At 44.1% G+C, this 20511-nt stretch overlaps 2 protein-coding genes across 4 annotated transcripts in view; both read left to right on the top strand.

Moving 5' to 3' along the window:
• Nucleotides 1-14667, top strand: part of rhpn2 (rhophilin, Rho GTPase binding protein 2) — a 30049-nt gene extending 15382 nt beyond the window's left edge. The window contains exons 4-15 of one of the 3 annotated variants that reach the window (XM_047050921.1): nucleotides 678-753; nucleotides 1197-1274; nucleotides 1379-1503; nucleotides 1822-1988; nucleotides 4229-4416; nucleotides 4910-5066; nucleotides 7688-7807; nucleotides 8115-8309; nucleotides 8783-8859; nucleotides 10226-10372; nucleotides 11580-11735; nucleotides 12366-14667. In XM_047050921.1, coding sequence (XP_046906877.1) covers nucleotides 678-753; nucleotides 1197-1274; nucleotides 1379-1503; nucleotides 1822-1988; nucleotides 4229-4416; nucleotides 4910-5066; nucleotides 7688-7807; nucleotides 8115-8309; nucleotides 8783-8859; nucleotides 10226-10372; nucleotides 11580-11735; nucleotides 12366-12629 — 1750 coding nt within the window. In that variant the 3' untranslated portion in view covers nucleotides 12630-14667. Of the gene's footprint in view, nucleotides 1-677; nucleotides 754-1196; nucleotides 1275-1378; nucleotides 1504-1821; nucleotides 1989-4228; nucleotides 4417-4909; nucleotides 5073-7687; nucleotides 7808-8114; nucleotides 8310-8782; nucleotides 8860-10225; nucleotides 10373-11579; nucleotides 11736-12365 lie in introns of all 3 variants that reach the window. The other 2 variants (XM_047050922.1, XM_047050920.1) reach the window with 2 other exon arrangements.
• A 1337-nt stretch (nucleotides 14668-16004) lies between these two features.
• cep89 (centrosomal protein 89) overlaps nucleotides 16005-20511 on the top strand; it is a 70026-nt gene continuing 65519 nt past the window's right edge. Inside the window, exons 1-5 of the mRNA XM_047050951.1 lie at nucleotides 16005-16234; nucleotides 16770-16876; nucleotides 17220-17381; nucleotides 17622-17829; nucleotides 19860-19926. Of these exons, the coding sequence (XP_046906907.1) occupies nucleotides 16193-16234; nucleotides 16770-16876; nucleotides 17220-17381; nucleotides 17622-17829; nucleotides 19860-19926 (586 nt within the window). The 5' untranslated portion in view covers nucleotides 16005-16192. The remainder of the gene's footprint in view (nucleotides 16235-16769; nucleotides 16877-17219; nucleotides 17382-17621; nucleotides 17830-19859; nucleotides 19927-20511) is intronic.

The raw sequence follows: 20511 nt of genomic DNA, 5'->3' as shown, positions 1-20511 counted from the left end.
TACACAACCCACTGGCTTGACATTCTCCATAACCACTCTTATCTGGACAATGTATTTGTCAGATGATATTTCCTCTCTTTTGCTGATAAGTACATTTATGCATTTAGCAGACGCTTTTATCCAAAGCGTAGCTCTCCCTGCTATCCATCTGTCAACAAGGACGAACCAGAACCAGATGCAGGCAGTAAATACAACATTGGGCTGTTTCCTTACTGGCTGATTACCTGTGGGGATTGTCGCCCCTCTAATGATGGTCCAAGCTGTGTTATACTGTTGTGGCTAGGGCTTCGTTTGATGTTTCAGCCAGGCGCTGTTGTGGAGTAGGTGAAAAGACTTGGCCGAAGCTTATGAGCTAGCTGAGGGCTGCCCATGTTTGTCTTCAACGCGCTTCTCCTCAAATCCTAAAGATAACCCTGAAACTGAAAACGGTTACCGTGTAAACTTTGCACAAGAGAGCAAACAGAACGTGCTCTCCTTGCGGTTGGTTTGGGTGGACAGACCTTGATGTTTGCTTCTGGATGTGGAAAGACGTGCTTTGGCAGACTTTTTATTTTCAGTTGTCAAAGGGTATTCGTCCTCAGCTTGTACAATGCTATCTCCCCCTGAACTCTTTGCACTAGCTACACAATACATGGGCCTTAATTCTCAATATTTGTTGTATTCTTATCTGCTTACAGAGAGGCAGAAAATATCCCTCTCATTCCCCTGGGCCTAAAGGAAACCAAAGACGTTGACTTCTCGGTCATGTTTAAGGTACGTGATAATGTTTTGCAACCACACTTGTCTTTCTCTCCTCATATCTCCTTGACCATCTGTCCCCAGCTGCCACTATCAGTTCTATGACACAACATCCAATCATTTCAAAACTAGGTCAATCTGTTTCATTCATGCAGAAAACAAAATAGCTCAGTGGATAGCCAATAAAACCATTGTTCACAAATACCTCTGTGTCACGTTTGTACTGCACGGCGTTGGTAATTGTGATGTTGGTGGTTCATGTTCGTCAGACTGTCACTCACAGGCAGGTTAAATTCCCCCACCTCAAAATCAGAAATAACTAATGACAAGGTATCGTTTTCAACCTGTCTGTCTGATTTCAATTGTCTTAGCTGGAGGAAGTGTGGTGAGTTGTTTTAGCTAATAAAAGACTAGATGAGGGCAGCTCCTTTTGACGATGAGTCTGTTTGTTTTGGTAGGACTTCATTCTTGAGCACTACAGTGAGGACGGTGCCAATTTTGAGGAGGAAATTGCAGACCTCATGGACCTGCGACAGGTAATGCAGCATGACACACCTGTCAACTTTGATTTATTATTTTCTTCCTGTCAAACTGCATTTAAATATCACCTTTCGCTTAACGATGAATTAATCTTCAACAGGCCTGTCGCACACCCAGTCGCAGCGAGGCAGGGATTGAACTCCTTGCAAAGTATTTTAGCCACTTGCCACTGCTGGAGAGTCGTTTCTTCTCTCCCACCCGCCAACTGGGAATCTTCTTCACATGGTACATTCCCCCTCATTAAACACCCAGCAAAGACCAGTGAATAAAATGTAGCAAAGGGGGAATCTCACCAGGTTCCAATTGACCTTTCCCCCTTCAGGACCCATAGTTGATTCAGCCATGTCTCTGCAGTGATATGGTTTAACCAGGGTTGTTTAAAGACGAAACAACCAAAATACTTGTGTAGAATGCATGAAACTGGTGTCATTTAAGTTTAAAGCCGACTTAATAAGAAGAAATGTTGGCGCAGGACACAAAAATGAGGAGACGTAGTCAAGGTGAAAGTCACATTCTCACAGTCATCCGTGTTGTCGCCTGCAGGTACGACTCCTTCACCGGTGTGCCGGCGTGCCAGCAGAACATCTCCCTAGAGAAGGCCAGCATTCTGTTCAACATGGGCGCCCTCTACACTCAGATCGGCACGCGCTGCAACCGTCAGACACGCTCTGGCCTGGAGGAGGCCATTTCTGCCTTCCAGAAAGCTGCAGGTGAGAATAAATCCGTCGACACCGGACATAACCACAGCCTGGTTTCAGTCCTGTTCAATCCAGGAGTTCCCTGCTCAGGAAAAAGCCCTGGCGAAAGTTCAATCATCAGAAGACCGCACAACGTGTAATAGAAACATACTTTCTTGATTTAATATGGCACGTTTAACTAGTACAGGAGAGAGGGAGTTACCACCTGCCAAAAAGTAGCTTTAGTGTAGCTTTGCGTCTACAGTTGTCTCTTCTTCATGGCTCCTCACGTTTCTCACAGTGACTCGTTCACGTGTGCAGCGGAGTGTGATTCACCGCTCTCTCCGCTCAGGCTCTGACAGATGGCCAGCGTTTCCTGGGAACGTGCGTCGCGAACACCCGCTGTAAACACGGCACGCTGTGTGACCCAGAAGTCACAATTATGTTTCAGGCCCGTAAATGAGGGAAACAGAGCGAGAATCCCAAAGCAACAAAAAAAACAAAAGGGCCAGGTGCCCTTTGGTTAAACTTCCCGTGTGACTTGTGAGAAGGGCTGCCTATACTGTATGGCTCAGTAACGTATTGCTCTCAAACTAGATTGGACTGGCTTGAGCCACACCTGCACCTAACATCATTATAGCATCTAGTTGCACCATTGTTGTTCAAGATACTCAACCACAATGAGGGGAGGGGGGGGGGGGCCATGCCGTTCCATGCAGGTGACACCTTGCTGCTCCAGTATTTTGGGACAAATGTGCCTCTTATCTTGATGAGAGAAAGAAAATGGCCTATTTACAACCCTGCAGAGACCCAACAGTGTCTCCTGGACCTGTTTTCACTGTCGCTTCGCTGCTTGCCAGATCTTACATTTACATTTAGTCATTTAGCAGACGCTCTTATCCAGAGCGTCTTACAGTAAGTACAGGGACATTCCCCCCGAGGCAAGTAGGGTGAAGTGCCTTGCCCCAGGACACAACGTCATTTGGCACGGCGGGGAATCGATCCGGCAACCTTCTGATTACTAGCCCGACTCCCTCAAAGCTCAGCCATATGACTCCCATGAATCTTGATAATAATTTGGCTGAGTTTGTGGAGTTTGACACTATAATAACAGCACAGCACTTCCAGCTATCCTTAAGAGATGGAAGATCTCTCTCATGTTCTAATTTATACTTGTACAGAAACAAGACCTTTTATATTCTTGTGGGAATCCACCTCTGGCATGCAGAGCCTGTAATCATGTTGGATGAGTGCAAATCAATCATGGCAACTGTGTGCAAGAGTCAGTTTCTTGTTAGACAGACCATGAACTCAGTGACTTTAAGCCAGAGAAACAGGATAATACGGAAAGAGAATGTGGAGGGAAAGATAAGAAAATGGCAGGACTAGATTATCTTGAATAGAACCACAAACACTGTGCAGAGAAGACAGCAGTCTGTTATTAAGATGTCTCTAGATGTCTCATGCCAGCGCTTCTAGCAAGTCAATGCAGCTGAAGACCATTTTTTATGTTTCTGTGAGCTTTTAAAGGCCTCTGGCGCACTGTAACTCAGTAAAGGTCTGCTTTTTTTTTTTAACTTCTTTTTATTTCCTTTTATCAAATGCAGTCATACAGTACATCACATCGTTACATGAAATTAAGTGCTACGGGTACAAGTCTTAGTCTAGTGGGGTTAACAGTCCATGGATGTCTTGGGCTCAAACCATCCGGATCAAGGATTATCAGGATTGAGTTACACATTAACATTGTCCACAAACACAATACATCACACATGACATTACATTAATATAGTATTCTGAAAGAGAAAGGCCTGCAAAAGTCCACTGCATAAATGGAAAAACCAAGACAAAAGAAATATATATCAGTATGTATATTCTACTTATCATATCAAATGGAAGTGTATAGCAATGGGAGACCAGTTGTTTATGAATGCCTCTCTTTTAAGTTGTAATAGTGCAGTCAAGTGTTTCAAGTAAAGGTCTGCTTTGATGATGATGTTCTCCAGGGTTATGCTGTTAAATCTACATACCCCATGAGGAAAATGTATAATGATGAAATGTGTTCATTTAGCGAGGCACACGGGTGGATTTGAACCTCTTGATCTCCAGTCAGATGCCATAGGCTAACCCTAACCTACTCAAAACCCACTCATTTTACAAGGAAGCACTAACCACAACTCCATATTTTGCCTCTGCCCTCCCCCACCTTCCTCTCCCCTCCTCTCCCCTCCTCTCCCCCCTCCTCTCCCTCCTCCTCTCCCACGCCTCCACAGGGACACTGACCCACCTCAAAGAGACGTTCATACACACCCCCGGCTACGACATGAGCCCAGCCATGCTTAGCATGCTGATCCGGATGATGCTGGCCCAGGCTCAGGAGTGCCTGTTTGAGAAGATCGCTCTCCCGGGGATCCGCAACGAGTTCTTCTCCCTGCTGAAGATGGCCCAGGAGGCTGCCAAGGTATACACCTGTACACACCTGTACACACCTGTATGCACCTGTACACACCTGTACACACCTGTATGCACCTGTACACACCTGTATGCACCTGTACACACCTGTATGCACCTGTACACACCTGTACGCACCTGTATGCACCTGTACACACCTGTACGCACCTGTACACACCTGCCACGCTAAGTCACTGACGGACCATATCACACTCACTACTACTCAATAAAGGCCTTAAGGGTGAATTTTATCAATGACTGTGTCAATTGCGCAGGTTTTAACAGGCTAACAACTGCTGCTGTCACCTAAGGTTGAATTGGTCCCGTTCCGTTGCATTCCTACAAAGGATTCTTTTCGTCGATGGTTGTCGTTGCATTAAAAGCCTCCAGCTCCAGTGCGCTCCCATCAGAAGAAATGCCACTCGTGTCTCACGTATCCCCAGAGCGCTTAAAGACAACGTTTAATGTACCCACGGTAACCTTACCTCTCTGCCTTCCTGCAGGTTGGAGACACCTACGAGCAGGTGCACCAGTCCATGAGCCAGACCCCAATTAAAGACAACGTGCCTTTCTTCTGGTCCACCATGGCCCAGGTCAAGACCAACCACTACCGCTCATTGGCCCACTACTTTGTAGCCACCGCGCTATTGGACCACCAGTGTAAGTGTAAGCCAATTGTGTTCTCTCAATGCAGCCAATTGTGTTCTCTCAATGCAGCCAATCGTGTTCTCTCAATGCAGCCAATTGTGTTCTCTCAATGCAGCCAATTGTGTTCTCTCAATGCAGCCAATCGTGTTCTCTCAATGCAGTCAATTGTGTTCCCTCAACGCTATACAGTGCCCTCCAAAAGTATTGGAACAGTGAGGCGAATTCCTTTATTTTTGCTGTAGACTGAAAACATTTGGGCTTGACATCAAATAATGAACGTGAGACCAGAGATCAACGTTTCAGCTTTTATTTCCAGGTATTTACATCAGGATCTGATGCACAACTAAGAAAATATCACATTTTGTTTGAATCCACCCATTTGTCATGTGATCAAAAGTATTGGAACAGATATACTTAAAACATATTTAAGTGAATAAGACTTAATATTTAGTTGCAAATCCTTTGCTTTCAATAACTGCAGCAAGTCTGTGACCCATTGACGTCACCAAACTTTTGCATTCTTCCTTTTTGATGCTTTCCCAGGCTTTCACTGCAGCCTCTTTCAGTTGTTGTTTGTTTTGTGGGGTTCCTCCCTTCAGTCTCCTCTTAAGCAGGTAAAATGCATGCTCTATAGGGTTTAAGTCTGGAGATTGACTTGGCCAGTCTAATACCTTCCATTTCTTGCCCCTGATGAACTCCTTTGTTGTTTTGGCAGTGTGTTTTGGGTCGTTATCTTGCTGCATGATGAAGGCTCTGCCAATCAGTTTGGTTGCATCTTTCCTTAAATTGGCAGACAAAATGTTTCTGTAGACTTCCGAGTTCATTTTGCTGCTGCCATCATGTGTTACATCCTCAATGAAGATTAATGAGCCCGTCCCAGAAGAAGCCATGCAAGCCCAAGCCATGACATTACCTCCACCGTGTTTCACAGATGAGCTTGTGTGTTTGGGATCATGAGCAGTTCCTTTCTTTCTCCAAACTTTAGCCTTTCCATCACTTTGGTAAAAGTTAATCTTTGTCTCATCAGTCCATAAAACTTTGTCCCAGACTTTTTGAGGTTCATCTCTGTACTTTTTGGCAAATTCCAGCCTGGCCTTCCTATTCTTCTTGCTAATGAGTGGTTTGCATCTTCTGGTGTAGCCCTTGTACTTTTGTTCATGAAGTCTTCTGCGAACAGTAGATAGTGATACCTTCACTCCTGCCATCTGGAGGTTGTTGCTGATCTCACTAACAGTTGTTTTAGGGTCTTTCTTTACAGCTCTCACAATGTTTCTGTCATCAACTGCTGATGTTTTCCTTGGTCTACCTGTTCGACGTCTGTTACTTAGTACACCAGTAGTTTTCTTCTTCTTCAGGACATTCCAAATGGTTGTACTGGCTATGGCCAATGTTTCTGCAATGGCTCTGATTGATTTTCCATCTTCTCTAAGACTCACAATTGCTTGTTTTTCACCCAAAGACAGCGCTCTGGTTTTCATGTTGTTTTCACCTCTGAATACAGTCTGCATAGACAAAACCTATCTTACCCAATCTGAACCTGAGTGTAGACATTCAGTGGTATTTATTGATTGAATAATGTATGTAATAGGACACACCTGGGCAACAAAACACACCTGTCAGTCACATGTTCCAATACTTTTGCTCACGTGACAAATGGGTGGGTTCGAACAAAAAGGTGATATTTTCTAATTTGTGCATCAGATCCTGATGTAAATACCTGGAAATAAAAGCTGAAACGTTGATCTCTGGTTTCACATTCATCGTTTGATGTCAAGCCCAAATGTTTTCAGTCTACAGCAAAAATAAAGGAATTGGCCTCACTGTTCCAATACTTTTGGAGGGCACTGTATATAGAGGGGAATAGTAAATTGCCTCATGGCTCTTGGGTAATAACATTGACAGACAGTGAAGGACCTTTTAGTTAATCTCAGTGCTTTCCTGCTCTCTGAGAATATATCTGGTTACATGGGCCTGTTTTTAAATGGACTTTCAAGTTCTCCCCGGAGCAGAGCGCTAAGACAGTAGTCGGGACGTGAGGTGGGAGAGTTTCCGTTTAATGAGAACACTATTACGTAACGCAGTTTTGAAGTGCCAGTGCAACCCTCCCTCGCCTCTCTCAATGAGCGCCTCTGTCCTCTCGCTGAGAGAACACGGCCAACTGCCATTTAGGAGAGCGATAAGGGAAATCTCAGCCTATCTCTGCTGTAGCCGGTACAAGGTAACAAGATGGAACAGAGGGCTGCGGTTATGTAAAGGTGCTAGCTGTAACTGAATGGCAGACAAGGAGGATAAGCCTACTGAGCTCCCAGTCAGGTGATGTGTTGTCAAATGATTGCACCGAATTAAAGCTACGAAAGAAAATATTGTGGCCTACCGGTGAACCAACATTCTGAATACCAGTTTACATTACATTTACAATTATGCATTTATCAGACGCTTTTATCCAAAGCGACTTCCAAAAGAGAGTTTACCAACCCACTGTATACGAGCTAACCAACCTTCAGAATTGCAGCCCGGTAGCCCCCCCTCATGAATGTCACCTCCGTTGACGAATAATTGGTTTTGATGACTTGCCTGGTTAGATAAAAGGTTAAACAAAGAAAAGAATCCTAATAATCAGTCTGTGCCGGCAGTGAGCCCCAGCGATGACGAGGACCAGCAGGAGAAGGCTCTGTCCCAGGTGTACGACTCCATGCCCGAGGGACATGCCCCCCTGGACATCCTGAAGAAGACAGACAAGCGCAGACGCATAGGTGAGGAGAAACACACGCTTCACGCCCGGAGCAGTGACACCAGGGGGGTCGTTTACGGTTTCACCTGTTTCTTTACACCTTCTTGTTAAGTAAAGCACCTTTTTGGTATGACTTTCTTATGTATACAGTAGGTACATTAGACACGTACAGGTACACAGTAAATACACTAGATCACGTACAGGTAGATAGTAAATACATTAGATTACATACAGGTACACAGTAGATACAGGTATACTGGTGTTTAATGTAGATGTTTTCCCGTGGTACTTCCATCGACCCTCCCCGTCACGCTCTCCTCCGACCCCAGGTAAAGCCCACCTGCGCAGGGCCGTCATGGGGCACGAGGAGGCCCTGAGGATCCACAGCCTGTGCCGTAACCTGCGCAAGCTGGACCTCCTCCACGAAATCCTGCAGGCCAGTCACAAGCGTTCGCTGGGGAAGTTTGAGGAGAACGACACCGAGGAGGACTTTACAGACTACCAGGAGGCACCCGACATCATCCGTGAGTGACCGTTGACATTTTGCCGTCACAACTTTTTCCTTTTTACAAAATTTGACATGTGAAGTGTTTAATCGTTGTGTTTAATTATGTCACAGGGTGGAAGTAAATTATTGCATAACAGAGAAAATAAATTCTGTCATTAGTCTTGACTCTTAAGGGCACGTAATGTCAATCGAGATAGGCTATCAGCATTCGTTAGCAGCAACAGCTGTTTTTTGTTGATGTGTGTTTGCCTGGAAATTAAATCAATCACAGGCCTACGGTCTAGAAGGTTGCCACTGCCGACTGCTTGATAATCACCTGAGATGACTCGTCCTGTGCAGTTCAATGTACACCAGGCGTAATGTCTTGTTTGCAGTCATCAGTCACGCAGTTTATTCTGTCTTACTACGCCAACGAAGATGACCTCATCGACAGTGTTGTGGTAACAAACAGAAAGATAACCTTATTTCTCCTTCCCTCCTTCCCTACAGCTAAAACCGAACACAAGTCAGAAATTGAAATGCCCATGTCTACAAAGGTGAAAGTCACTGACTTTTTCCAAAGACTGGTATGTGGGTTACTAATATTTTTCCATAACATTGTTTCTTTAGCCATGTTATTTTTGATTTATTCAAACCTCTGCATTAGAGCTCTGGAATATGTGCCTTTTTAAGATAACCCTTTCTCAGGACTGTCTAGAGCTCCTATGCTAGTTTTGAATACTGTCAACTAGAGTTGATTCTGGAAAACTTTGTCGCACTAAAATGAACTTGAGGTAAACTTTCTTGGAATCGTGCTACAAAGTTCTCTAGAAAACTCCCCCGGGCCCGGGGCATCAAAGGCATTACTAACATTAACCATGAAAAAAGAAAATGATTCAAAACTGCCTTGCGCTCCTTCTAAGTTTATTTTGGTCTTGCTCAGAAACATAAATCTGGTTTGTGAGCCTGTTAAACTTGCAATTATAAACGTTTCCCTGGATTGCGAGATTTATGGAGGTGACAGGGCGTGCCTGTCGTCATGGCGACACACCCTCAGTCACACTGATAAACCTGTCGGCCATGTTTGGGCTGTGCTTCTGGACACGACAGTGGGGAGTGGTCAGGGTTACTGTCAGGTTCAGATAGCCAACCTCATCTTTATCACATGTCTAACCACTTAGCACGGTCAGGCCATTAAAGAGCCTACAAAAGTGGCAACTACCACCAAGTAATTAACGAACCAAAAAAACTGAACAACCATTAAAAGCAACTCTGAGAATAACACAGTCTGTGCAGTCCCCAGAACACATTAAAGAATACTAATTGATATATATATATATATATATATAAAATATGTGTTCATAGGCTTTTGTATCGCAGATGTCTTACCTTGGGTCATGCTAGTGACAGGACCAAGATTTCATCAAAGTAGTCCCTCTGTATCTAGAACAATGACTCTAATCTGAGAGTCTTAATGCGGTGGTATCTAATTCCCGTTACCACAAGTGGGAGCTGAATCTGGGCAGGTTTCAGACCGTGTCGGAGAGGATTTGAATGCAGCCTTCAACTTAAGAACCTTACAATGATCTCTTGTCTTTAGACACCACACAACATTGTTATGGCTAGATGAAAGTCCATCGAATTCAATTGGGAATAACCACCCTGTAATTTCAAAACATTATCCAAGCGTATACGCATTATCTCAGCAGCGTTCCCAATATACATCACATATATCAAGGCCGTGGGAAATTATGAATGTGATGCATTCAGTGGCCACATTAACAATGGCGGTGTTTGGGTCAAGACCACTCTAAGGTTCTTCTCTAAGGTTCTTTTGCGGGGCCTATCTTTACACGACGACCTCGCTACGACGGTGTTAGACCCAGTGTTCAGGGGGGTGTCCGTTGCCGGGGTGACCCTACTGAATCCCGTGTCACTTCCTGTTCCGTCCAGGGCCCCCTGTCGGTGTTCTCTGCCAAGCAGCGCTGGACAGCTCCGCGACCAGTCAGGCTGCGTCTGGAGGACCGAGACCTGGGCTTCACCCTGAAGGGGGAGGCTCCCGTACAGCTGGTGTCCCTGGATCCCCTCTGCCCTGCCGCCGTGAGTTCCTAACCCACTTTCACACTCCCAACTGGGGGGAGGTTAGGGTGACGCACACATTAGGTCAACAGTAGAGGTTATACACAAATGATTAACCAATTGAGTTGAAAGCCTAACTGAATTGTATAAAGGGGCTGCCATAGCCCTTAGCACGTTTTTTGTCCTTACATATTTACTAAGGACATCTGGTAAATGTCCATAAGGTCAACTGTTAAATAGTAGTTGCCTTAGTCATTCTGACAGAATGGGTAGCAGTCTTCAGAGAGTATGATTGGATCTTCATTACTGGTCCGTAAGGCAGAGTTGACTTCAAACAGATCTTTCCCAGCGCCCTGGGGCAATGTAAAAGTACTTTTAATTAAACTAAACTTTTTATTTGCGCACAGTGATCATAGCGTTTCCAAACAAATGGATTCCTATAAAGTTGAAACCAGTGCTCTACTGAGAAGCGGAACTTTGTGAGAGAACTCCTCTTCTGATGTCCAGGATAATTGAATTAAAGTTTTGGAGCCTTCGGCCTCTGCAGTTCTTTTACTCTGAATGCTCATTAATGGAGAGTAACAAAGCACAGGCTCCGATCAGGCTTAGCAGGCTGTCTGTAGCTAAGGATTAGGATCTGTCAGAGCCCCCCCCCTCCTCAGGGCTCTAAAGCCATTCCAAATCTTGTATGACTTTAAGACCGTGATAGATCGATCGTTCCTTTTGAGTTTGTGTGACTTTGCCCTGCCCCTTTTTTCAGAATAAAAGCCACGGGGTGACGTAGATTAAGTTATAAAACAGACTTACTCAGTTGCCTGTTTATTTTAAAGTCACCGTTCCCATGGTTGATGAGGTACCATTCAGAGAAACATTGTAACCACCAACAAAAACTTGCTCCCTCCACCCTCCTCCAACCATGTTTTCGGTTCATGTATCTTGCCCTCTGCTTAAAAAATAAGTGTTTTCATCGGCGTGTGAAAGATATTAGCCTAGCCCTCTGTGTTTGCAGTACTGAACTGCACAGTACCACTGATCTTACTCAAGGTTGCATCAGGGATGTTTTGAATGGAGGTGAGACTGAATCTGTTGGCCTTCAGATAAGCTCCTGACTGTAAATATTTGTGCGGCGATAGCAGGGAATGTTTTTCACTGGGGGGGTGGGGGCGGTATTCTTGGGTACCTCGTTAACCTTTTCCCTCCACCTTCGTTGTTATCTGTGCTTTCCCAGGCGGACGGGCTGAAAGAGGGAGACTACATCGTTGCCGTGGGCGACACGGATTGCAAGTGGATGGGCGTGAGTGAGGTGATGCGTCTGCTGAAAGATGTAGACGAGGAAGGGATCGACATCCGCGTGGTCAGCATGATGGACAGTGGCATGGCATTGGTAAGCTCCGCCCTATCCCCTGATTAGCCCACCCTCATTGGCCCCTCTCTCTGATTGGCTCCTCCTTATGATTGGGAGCCCCTCCCTATTATTGGCCCCTCTGATTTCCCTTTTAAGTCTGTCAGGGTGTTGACAAATTCTTCTTTCACTGAAGAGAGTTTCTCTTTCAGTTTTGGTCTTGACTATTAGCCACAATTTTGCAAAAAACGCACTTTAACTTCCACACACAAAGCAGATTGCTGTACCATATGTGTGACAGGACATCTGTTCCTCATCAGGCCTGTAAACTATAGCTCCCAGTGTAATCCTTGAGCAACCAGTTCAAAATGATTCTCTGCAGTGATAGCTAGACTTACAGCACAGGCTACTTATTGAGCTGTGTCAGGTTTCCTTAACTGACCTTTGCATCTCCTCTTCCTCCTCCTCCTCTCCCCTGTTCTCCCTCCTCCTCCTCCCCCTCCTACTCCTCTCCCTTCCTCTTCCTTGTCCTCCTCTCCCTCCTCCTCCTCCTCCTCTTCCTCCACTCCATCCTTCTCCTCCTCTCCCTCCTCCTCTTCCTCCACTCGATCCTTCTCCTCCTCTCCTTCCTCCTCTTCCTCCACTCCATTCTTCTCGTCTCCCTCCCTCCAGCCCACCAAGAGCGCTACCTACTGCGGTGGGATCCCTAAGACCTACTCCATGATCTGCCTGGCCTTCGACGACGACGACAAGAACCCCAGGGTGCGGAAGGTGTCTAAGAAGATGTCCTTCCTCAACTGGGGCTTGAAGAACAGGCTAAAGAGCGCCAGCACTCTCAGTCTCCCCACAGCGGACTACTCTGGCTCGCTGCCCTGGAACAAACCCTGCCCCACCTTCCCTAGTTCTAGCTCCTACAACGACAGCGCCCTCTACTAACTCTCCTCCACCCACCACCGGACTGTACACACACACACACACACACACACACCAACAAACTCGACTGGGATAATGGAGTGTTGGAGTAACGTGTCGAGAAATAACAAGGAGAGCTCCGTATGAATTGAAAGGATTAGAGGAGGTGTTTGCACAATGTGACTGTTGCCATTTTGTTGCTCGGTGTCAAGCGGGTGGGTTGTTGCCAAACGCATACCCTATGCGTCGCCTTCCTGATTGTTAAGAACTGATAAGGAGCAGAAGAACAGTGGGTAGAGTTGCACAGCAGGACTAACTGGTTTGGCCTTTGTTACGGTGCAATTACAGTAGGTATTCAAGCCCCTATGCAGTCCCTTATGTGCAGTACTTGTGTTTCCACATACTTTTGAAGGATATGGTTTAAGGTCACATACAGTGCCAGAAATGTTGTTGTTGTTATAGAGGTATTGGTGATCATGATCTTTTAGTCAAGATTGAATGGATTTTAACTGGAGACTTCAATTTTATCTGTGTTTAAAGTTAGGTGAAGGAAACATGCTTTAACCAGAGTTTGTGTTTTAGAGCTGTAAGCTGCTGAAACATGTTTTGTATTTTGTGTAATTTATGTGTTTCAAACAATTGTCAATTAAATAAGAAATATTTTTGGGGGTGTTTTGCCAGATGAACAGAAAACAGAACATTTGAATGTGAGCTGTTTGCCCATCTGCTGAGGAGGGAGAGAGGGAGGAAGATTTGCCATAAACCAAAACTCTGTGCCATCAAAATTCACATGTACCTTATTTTACTAGATGCGTTACGATAAGTAATCTTGAAACCACCCACTGGTCAGTGACCTCTGAACCCTCGCCCTGCTGACAGGCACAGGTTAGAAAAGCAGAAACCTGACTTTTATTTTCTTTGAATGTTTCTGTGTTACTGCTTTTATGAAGGACATTTTATATACAGAAGGGAAGGTAATGTTTTATCCATGTTTGGTTTCGTGTGCCAGGTTAATAATATCACCATGTGTGGGTTTAGAAAAGTTCACAATACCAGCATTTTTTCTTTACTCAACCATGGATTTATGGATTTCACAATTTATTTTCCAGCACTTTGCCGTGTTGGTATATTTCATTATCTACAAAGTAGATTATTATACACGTTTGATAATCAAATTATTTATATAATAAAATAAAAAGGAAAATAATTTAAAAATATACGTGTACATTGTAAGCTTTTGAACTAGTTCCAGGATGGTGATGTTGTGTGATCTGTATATTGGTAGAAAATCATACTGTTGCAAAATACAGTCTTTAGGCTTTGGTGGACTTGCTCTACTTCTGAAATACTGTATATGATATATCATGTATATGGTACTCGTATGTCTATGCTATGGTATTTTCAAATGTCTCAAAGAACGTTTTACTGATCATCTTGCAGGAAACCTACTGGCTATTCTACAGTGAAGCAGCATATTGTTCAGTTCATATCTTATCTTGGTCTTAAGATGTGGTATGGTTATTAAAACCCCCAATCTCTTTACTGAGATTGATACATTGCGAGTATAAAGGTCTTTCTGCATTGCTTGCAAAGTTGTTGATTTAACTTATGTCATATAGCCTACCTGTGTATAATATGGAGTTTAAAGTTCCATTAACATGAAGGAAAATAATCTAATGAGCACAGTGAACGTTCGTATTCGTATTCATCGATGTGATTAAGTCTTCGCATTAAGTATTAACCTTGTTGCTGTCTTTTAGGAGCTGTGCACCTGTGCAGTCCTCAATGTTGTACAGTAGGCCTATGCACGTAGTTGCACATGTCAATCCTTATATTTGTTCTATGTACATTTTATGTGCACCGTCACCTGTGGGTTTATGGTTTAGCCCATGACTTCCACAAGATGAAGGACTCCTGCTTCCCTTGGTACTTACTGCACAATACCTGTGTTGACAAGGCTTGCTATCGATTGTCTTTTTCCAACTGATGTCTGTGTAAAGTTGAATCTCAATAAAATACGGGGGATAAACTTATCGTGTTTTTTCCCTCCCTTTCTTCCGAATAAGTCACCTCAATTTAACCTGATGTAGGCAATCCAACGTTGTCACTTTATGAAGCACATTGATCATTCATCTCGGCAACCTAGATACCTTCTCGGTAGTCTACAACCAGTGTTTAGTCGGTTCCAACGGATCGTTTCGCCTCTTGCCGCCTTGGAAACCTTCTGTCGTTAGAAACGGGATATTCTTCGGTGTGTCGCCCTGGGAACTGCATGTGAGGATTAGGACCGTTGTGAACACAGACCGGCTCTAACAGTACCTCTAACAGTACCTCCCGCAGCGAATCAATCAGATCTTCCTGCACCTATATTTAGTAACAATAACAACATGGAGGATGTCTGTCCCTCACATGGAAATCTTATTACTTCAACACCTAGGCAGAGATGTGAAGTAACAAAGTACAAATACTTCGTTACTGTACTAAAATCGTTTTGAAATAAAGGTAGGCCGAGAGGGAGTTAGCGATGTCGACATGACTGCGAATAGACATTCCTAAAACAGGTAGTAGTAATGGCTACTTTTTACTTAAGTAGGCTATACGTCAAAGCCCATACTAGGCTACTCCTTTACTTAAATAGACCTAAAAGTTTAAGTACTGATTACACTTTTTCACTCATCAGTACTTCAACTTTCAAGTCGTTTTAAACATGAGTATCTGTAGGCTACTTCTGCTTGAGTGAAAGATGTGTGAACTTTTGCCATCTGCCTAAAGAGATCTACTAACAGAGAGCTTAGTACTCAGCCAGAGTGAAGGTGAAATCAAGGATGAAATAATAATCATTTGAGGCAGTGTTCTTCATTTAATCAAAAGTAACATAACACATTTCCATGTCTTCCTCTTCTCCTTCGGATAAAACTCGTGCTGTTGTATAACATGAATGAGAATGCAGGGCATCGCATGGCCTGTGAAGACTTAATGGATTTTAAATTGCTCACAGATTTCAATTTCTCATGTTGTGGGCTGGGTGGTTTGAATGGGTTATTAAAAAGACTGGTTTATCCGAGCCAGTAGTGATGTCAGAGTGGTTAGCGTGCGTGTGCGCGTGCTTTGTTGATTGGCAAGCAATAAAGTGAATGGGTACTCAAAGTAATGGTCTGTGTTACAAAAGAAGGTAAAAATCTAGGCTACATCATCAATAAAATCAAAGCCACGGTATTATAGGGCCACCTGCTGGATAAGTAAACCACGTGCGATGATGCGACTGATTCAAAAAGATTTAAACCAATGGCGTTGCTAAGAGGATTGAAGCGAAGCAGTGAGTGGCTACTCCGTTTACTGTAAGCCAATCAAGCATTATGTTGTAGCTGAGTGATTTTACAGCACTAAGCGTCTAGATACAACAGGTAGCTAGCCAGCAGTACTGGTTTACTTGACGAATTGCAATGAGCCATTAAAATATTGCCAAACAATTCCTTATGTCACTTGTCTTGGGGTTAGCTAACGATAGCTACCTTGTTATCCAAAGTGCTTAAACGACGTTATTGAAGCAAAGCCAAACCGAACGAAACTTCCCGATAAAACTCAGGATGTCAAAATTTAGTTTCAGGAGAAGCGAGAAGAACGAATTTGTAAGTCAAACTGTGTCGTCTGGAGTGTGTGATAATAACTAAGATACCGTGCTAGTTATGCCAGATCAGTAGTAAGTTAAACGATAGTAATTAAATTGCATGGCAAGTTATTTCTGAATGTTAGCTAGCCACATCTAACTGTAGAGCTAGCTTGCTACTGTGTAGGTTTTGTCGACAAGGTCCTGAACAAAAAGCATAACCTGCTCTGAGCTTGGTTAACGTTAGTTCCATACCTCAAAGCAATGATTGCTGTACATAGCTACATGATGACTGTAAGTCCAGTGATAAAGGGAGCTTACATCTCCATTTCAATCATTACGTGCTAAGAATATGTTGCAACATTTAACCCAGCCTAACTATGATGTCAACCAAAATGTAATATACTACAAAACAATGCACACGGTAAATGACCTCAATGTTTAACATCCATGCCACCCAACACACTAACCCCTTTCCTCTCAACAGCATGGCATCATCCGCGTGTCTTGTCTCCGTGTTGTCGTTTCCCTAACCGCTTTTCCTATGGTCTATGTAGAAGCACATAGCTCATGGTTTGATCCCTGCCGCCACCATTGCCCCCAGACCAGCTGTTCCCCGTACCCCTCCCCCACGCAGTCCATGCCCCTCTCCAGACAGAGACAGGTACCTATGTGTGACACAACTGAGGCCTTTCTTCTCCTTTATTTGTCCGTGTGTCATTATCATTCTTTCCCATCATCTCTCCATCCCAGACTACTTTCCAAACACGTAAGTTGTCACTGAATTGACAACTTCCGACTTGATCTATAAAAAAAAAACTAAAAAGTGTAAAAAGACTTTTCAGTTTAATTGCATGCAGGTTCAACTCACCTGTCTGCTCTGATTTGAGGACACTTGTATACCCAAAGCGGATGTGTAATGTAGGCTTATCTTCTGTCTGTCTGCTTGTCTGTATTTAGCTTAATCCTGAATTGGTTCCCCATGTCCCCTTTCAACATGCTAACAGATCAGCCTTGGCAGCAGCCATCTTGTCTTCGTCGCTGACCGGTCGGACGGTGGCCATCCCTCCCACGCGATCCTTTTCTAGATCCCTCTCTGAGAGTGACTGTTCTCACTTGGAAAACAACAATATTTTCCAGCCTCCCGCCAGCACTGCTCTCTACACCGAGTAAGTTGTCAGCACAGTCGCTCTGATGTGTTCAAAAGAACCGTTAATCAGCACCTCTTCCCATCCTAAGCTATGGCATTACAAATGCCAATGGTAGTTAGTTATCGGAAATTTCTGGCTACACTGCCAAAGTGTTCAGCAGAGTGTCGCACCTAATGGCCAGTGCTTACACGATATGAGTGATGTCTTCCCTTCAAGGCGGTTGATCTGTGATCTGTTGCTAATGCCTTTCCATTTCAGAGACAGATGGAGAGAGTCTTTGGCTGACAGGCCTCGTTTGCCCTCTCCTGAATGCTCTGATGAAGACTATGATGAAGATGAGGAGGAAGAACAGGTCCTAGGGAGAGAGGGGCTGTCAGATGACGAGCATGTCTACCAGTCTCTGGACAGGCAGGGGAGGAGTCCAAGCAGAACCACGGACCATGTTTACGCCAAGCCTTGCAAACAGGTGAGAAATGTCAGAGAATCTTTTGATCAAGGTATAAAAAAAAAACAAGATTCAAGTCTTTCTATGTGTTATGTATTTTAATATTATTTCTGTATTTCCTTTTGCCATTTTTTCATGTGTTTTATACTTGCCGTAATAGACTTGTCTTGTACAATGTTAATGCACGTCCTTCTGAATTTCCGTCACAACCACATGGATCCTTAAGGTGGAGCTGTTCAGTTACATTTGCTCTTCTGATTTTGGGTTGATTACAGCAGTGCCTGTTGAACCAAGGAAGCTTGCGTATTTGAACTGAGGTGATCACTATGGAAACACCACGTTTGCCACGAAATGTATCGCAGACAAATGTTGATATAGACATATCATGAAATATAGATATTATCATACTCAAGGGAAATATAAATCGGTGTTGTCTTTCTTCATTCTACTTGACTGTATGAAGATGGAACGGGTGAAGCTCTATAGATCTACAACTCCCACAACACACGCCACAGTAACAGCTGTCTCTATTAAGTGATGAGGACCACTTTGGTACATCACAATGGATGCCCCCCTCCAGGATATGACACTAAAATGAGTTAGAACTGATGAGATGAACCCCCTCCCCTCCACACTCGACAACAATTAGCCTGCCTCGTCTGTGGACCATACGCCAAACACCATCTGCTGATTGTTTCCTTTGTCTAACCACTAGGTAGATATGTGAAGCTAGTCTTCGCACATATTCCACTCTTTTTGTTACAGCCTCGTTTTGTGAGACAGGTGTAGCTTTATCATCGCCACCCACGTTCGGTTTAAGTACCCTCGTAGACCTTTGCCATTTTAACGGTTGTTTTATGATGTATGGAGTTCTCTTAGATGGATGTGATTGCTTGGACTTCGTCTGTCTGCATACATTGCACGTTCTCTTTACTGTGTGGCCCATGTAAGATGCAGAAGTGATCCCTGCTCTGCGGGATACAACATGGTGGATTACTTTGAGCTGTAATGCGATGAAATATGCATTGTTATGGAGCCACTTCATTAGGCTTGTGTTTGGGTTCCTTACCCTAAAAAACGTTTGATTGGATGGAAGCTGAATTCAGCTGTGCTCAGAATTCTTTCGTGCTTTTTTATTTATAGGCCTGAAATTGAGTATGGATTAAAAACAAGGATCTGGGTGCAATTAACTCTGGAGGACTATGACTTTATCAACCATTAGAGGGAGTTTCTTCAGCTTGAGGACCAAGCACTTGTCGTTAGCATGATATATGGATAGCTTCAGATTCAGATCACCTGAATCTTCTAGATCTATGGGTCATAATGCTCCATGCTTTAGCACTGAGATGCTTCTAGATCTATGTGTGTCATAATGCTTTGGGCTCTAGCACTGGGATGCCTCTAGATCTAGGTGTGTCATAATGCTTCAGGCTCTAGCACTGAGATGCTTCTAGATCTAGGTGTGTCATAATGCTTCAGGCTCTAGCACTGGGATGCCTCTAGATCTAGGTGTGTCATAATGCCTCTAGATCTAGGTGTGTCATAATGCTTCAGGCTCTAGCACTGAGATGACTCTAGATCTAGGTGTGTCATAATGCTTCAGGCTCTAGCACTGGGATGCTTCTAGATCTAGGTGTGTCATAATGCTTCAGGCTCTAGCATTGGGATGCCTCTAGATCTGGGTGTGTCATAATGCTTTGGGCTCTAGCACTGGGATGCTTCTAGATCTGGGTGTGTCATCATGCTTCAGGCTTTAGCACTGAGATGCTTCATGGTGGCCCGTCTGAAGGTAGTTTGCAAGATGGAGTTTCTTAAGATGGTGTCTTAAGTGTGATGTTTCTCATGATTAAACCAGGATACACGGACATGGCTCCCCGAGATACACCCGAGGAAAGTCCTGAATTAAAGATATTCTTTAAAAAGACAAGAACCTGGCAAAGAGAAGCATGCAAGAGGTCACGTCAGACCTTCACACAAGGAAAAGTGTGTGTGTGTGTGTGCCTGGGTTGCTGTGTATGCGTACCAAGACCATCTTTCTCCTGGTTCCCCAGGGTTTCCAGTCGGAGGGAGCTGAAGAGACGGATGACTCTCTGGGCATAGTGTCCCCTCTACCCCGAGGTGAGTCTCTCCAGCCCCGGACACACCCTCCCTGACCTCCTGTCCCACTAAACACACCGTGTTCCACAGTCCTGCAATGTTACGTCTCACATTAGATCACACCGGTAGCTATGAGTGATTCTATTACGCTATAGTGACTGATCCATATGCATTGTACATCAAGGATTAGTTCTATGAATGCTTTTCCCACCAAAGATTATTTGTGTCCCCACAAAACAGTCCTGCAAAGTGAAATCTCAGGTTAGATTGTACTGGCAGCTGTGAGTATTATATCAGGTTGTAATGACTGATCAATATGCATAGTACTGGAAGGATTAGTTGAATGACGTGTCTACATGGAGTAATGGAGAATGTCGAGCGTGATGCATGAGCGCTTGGCGAGATGTTTGAGCAGTTACCTTTACTGCTTAGCTGTCACATGTCAAAGGATAATAAAAACTATTCTTAATGCGCGTCACCCTTCGCTATGATGTTGGAATCTAATTAAATAAATGAGTTGTTCTTCTGTTGTATCATCAAAGTTGTAGGACTCCTTAAGTTCACTTTGTGGAGGGCAGCTGCCAAATAAACCTGCACTGCATAGCG

The sequence above is a fragment of the Hypomesus transpacificus genome, unplaced genomic scaffold (genome assembly GCF_021917145.1).
Source record: "Hypomesus transpacificus isolate Combined female unplaced genomic scaffold, fHypTra1 scaffold_132, whole genome shotgun sequence".
NCBI lineage: Eukaryota > Metazoa > Chordata > Actinopteri > Osmeriformes > Osmeridae > Hypomesus > Hypomesus transpacificus.
This window is presented reverse-complemented; position numbering and strand designations above follow the sequence as displayed.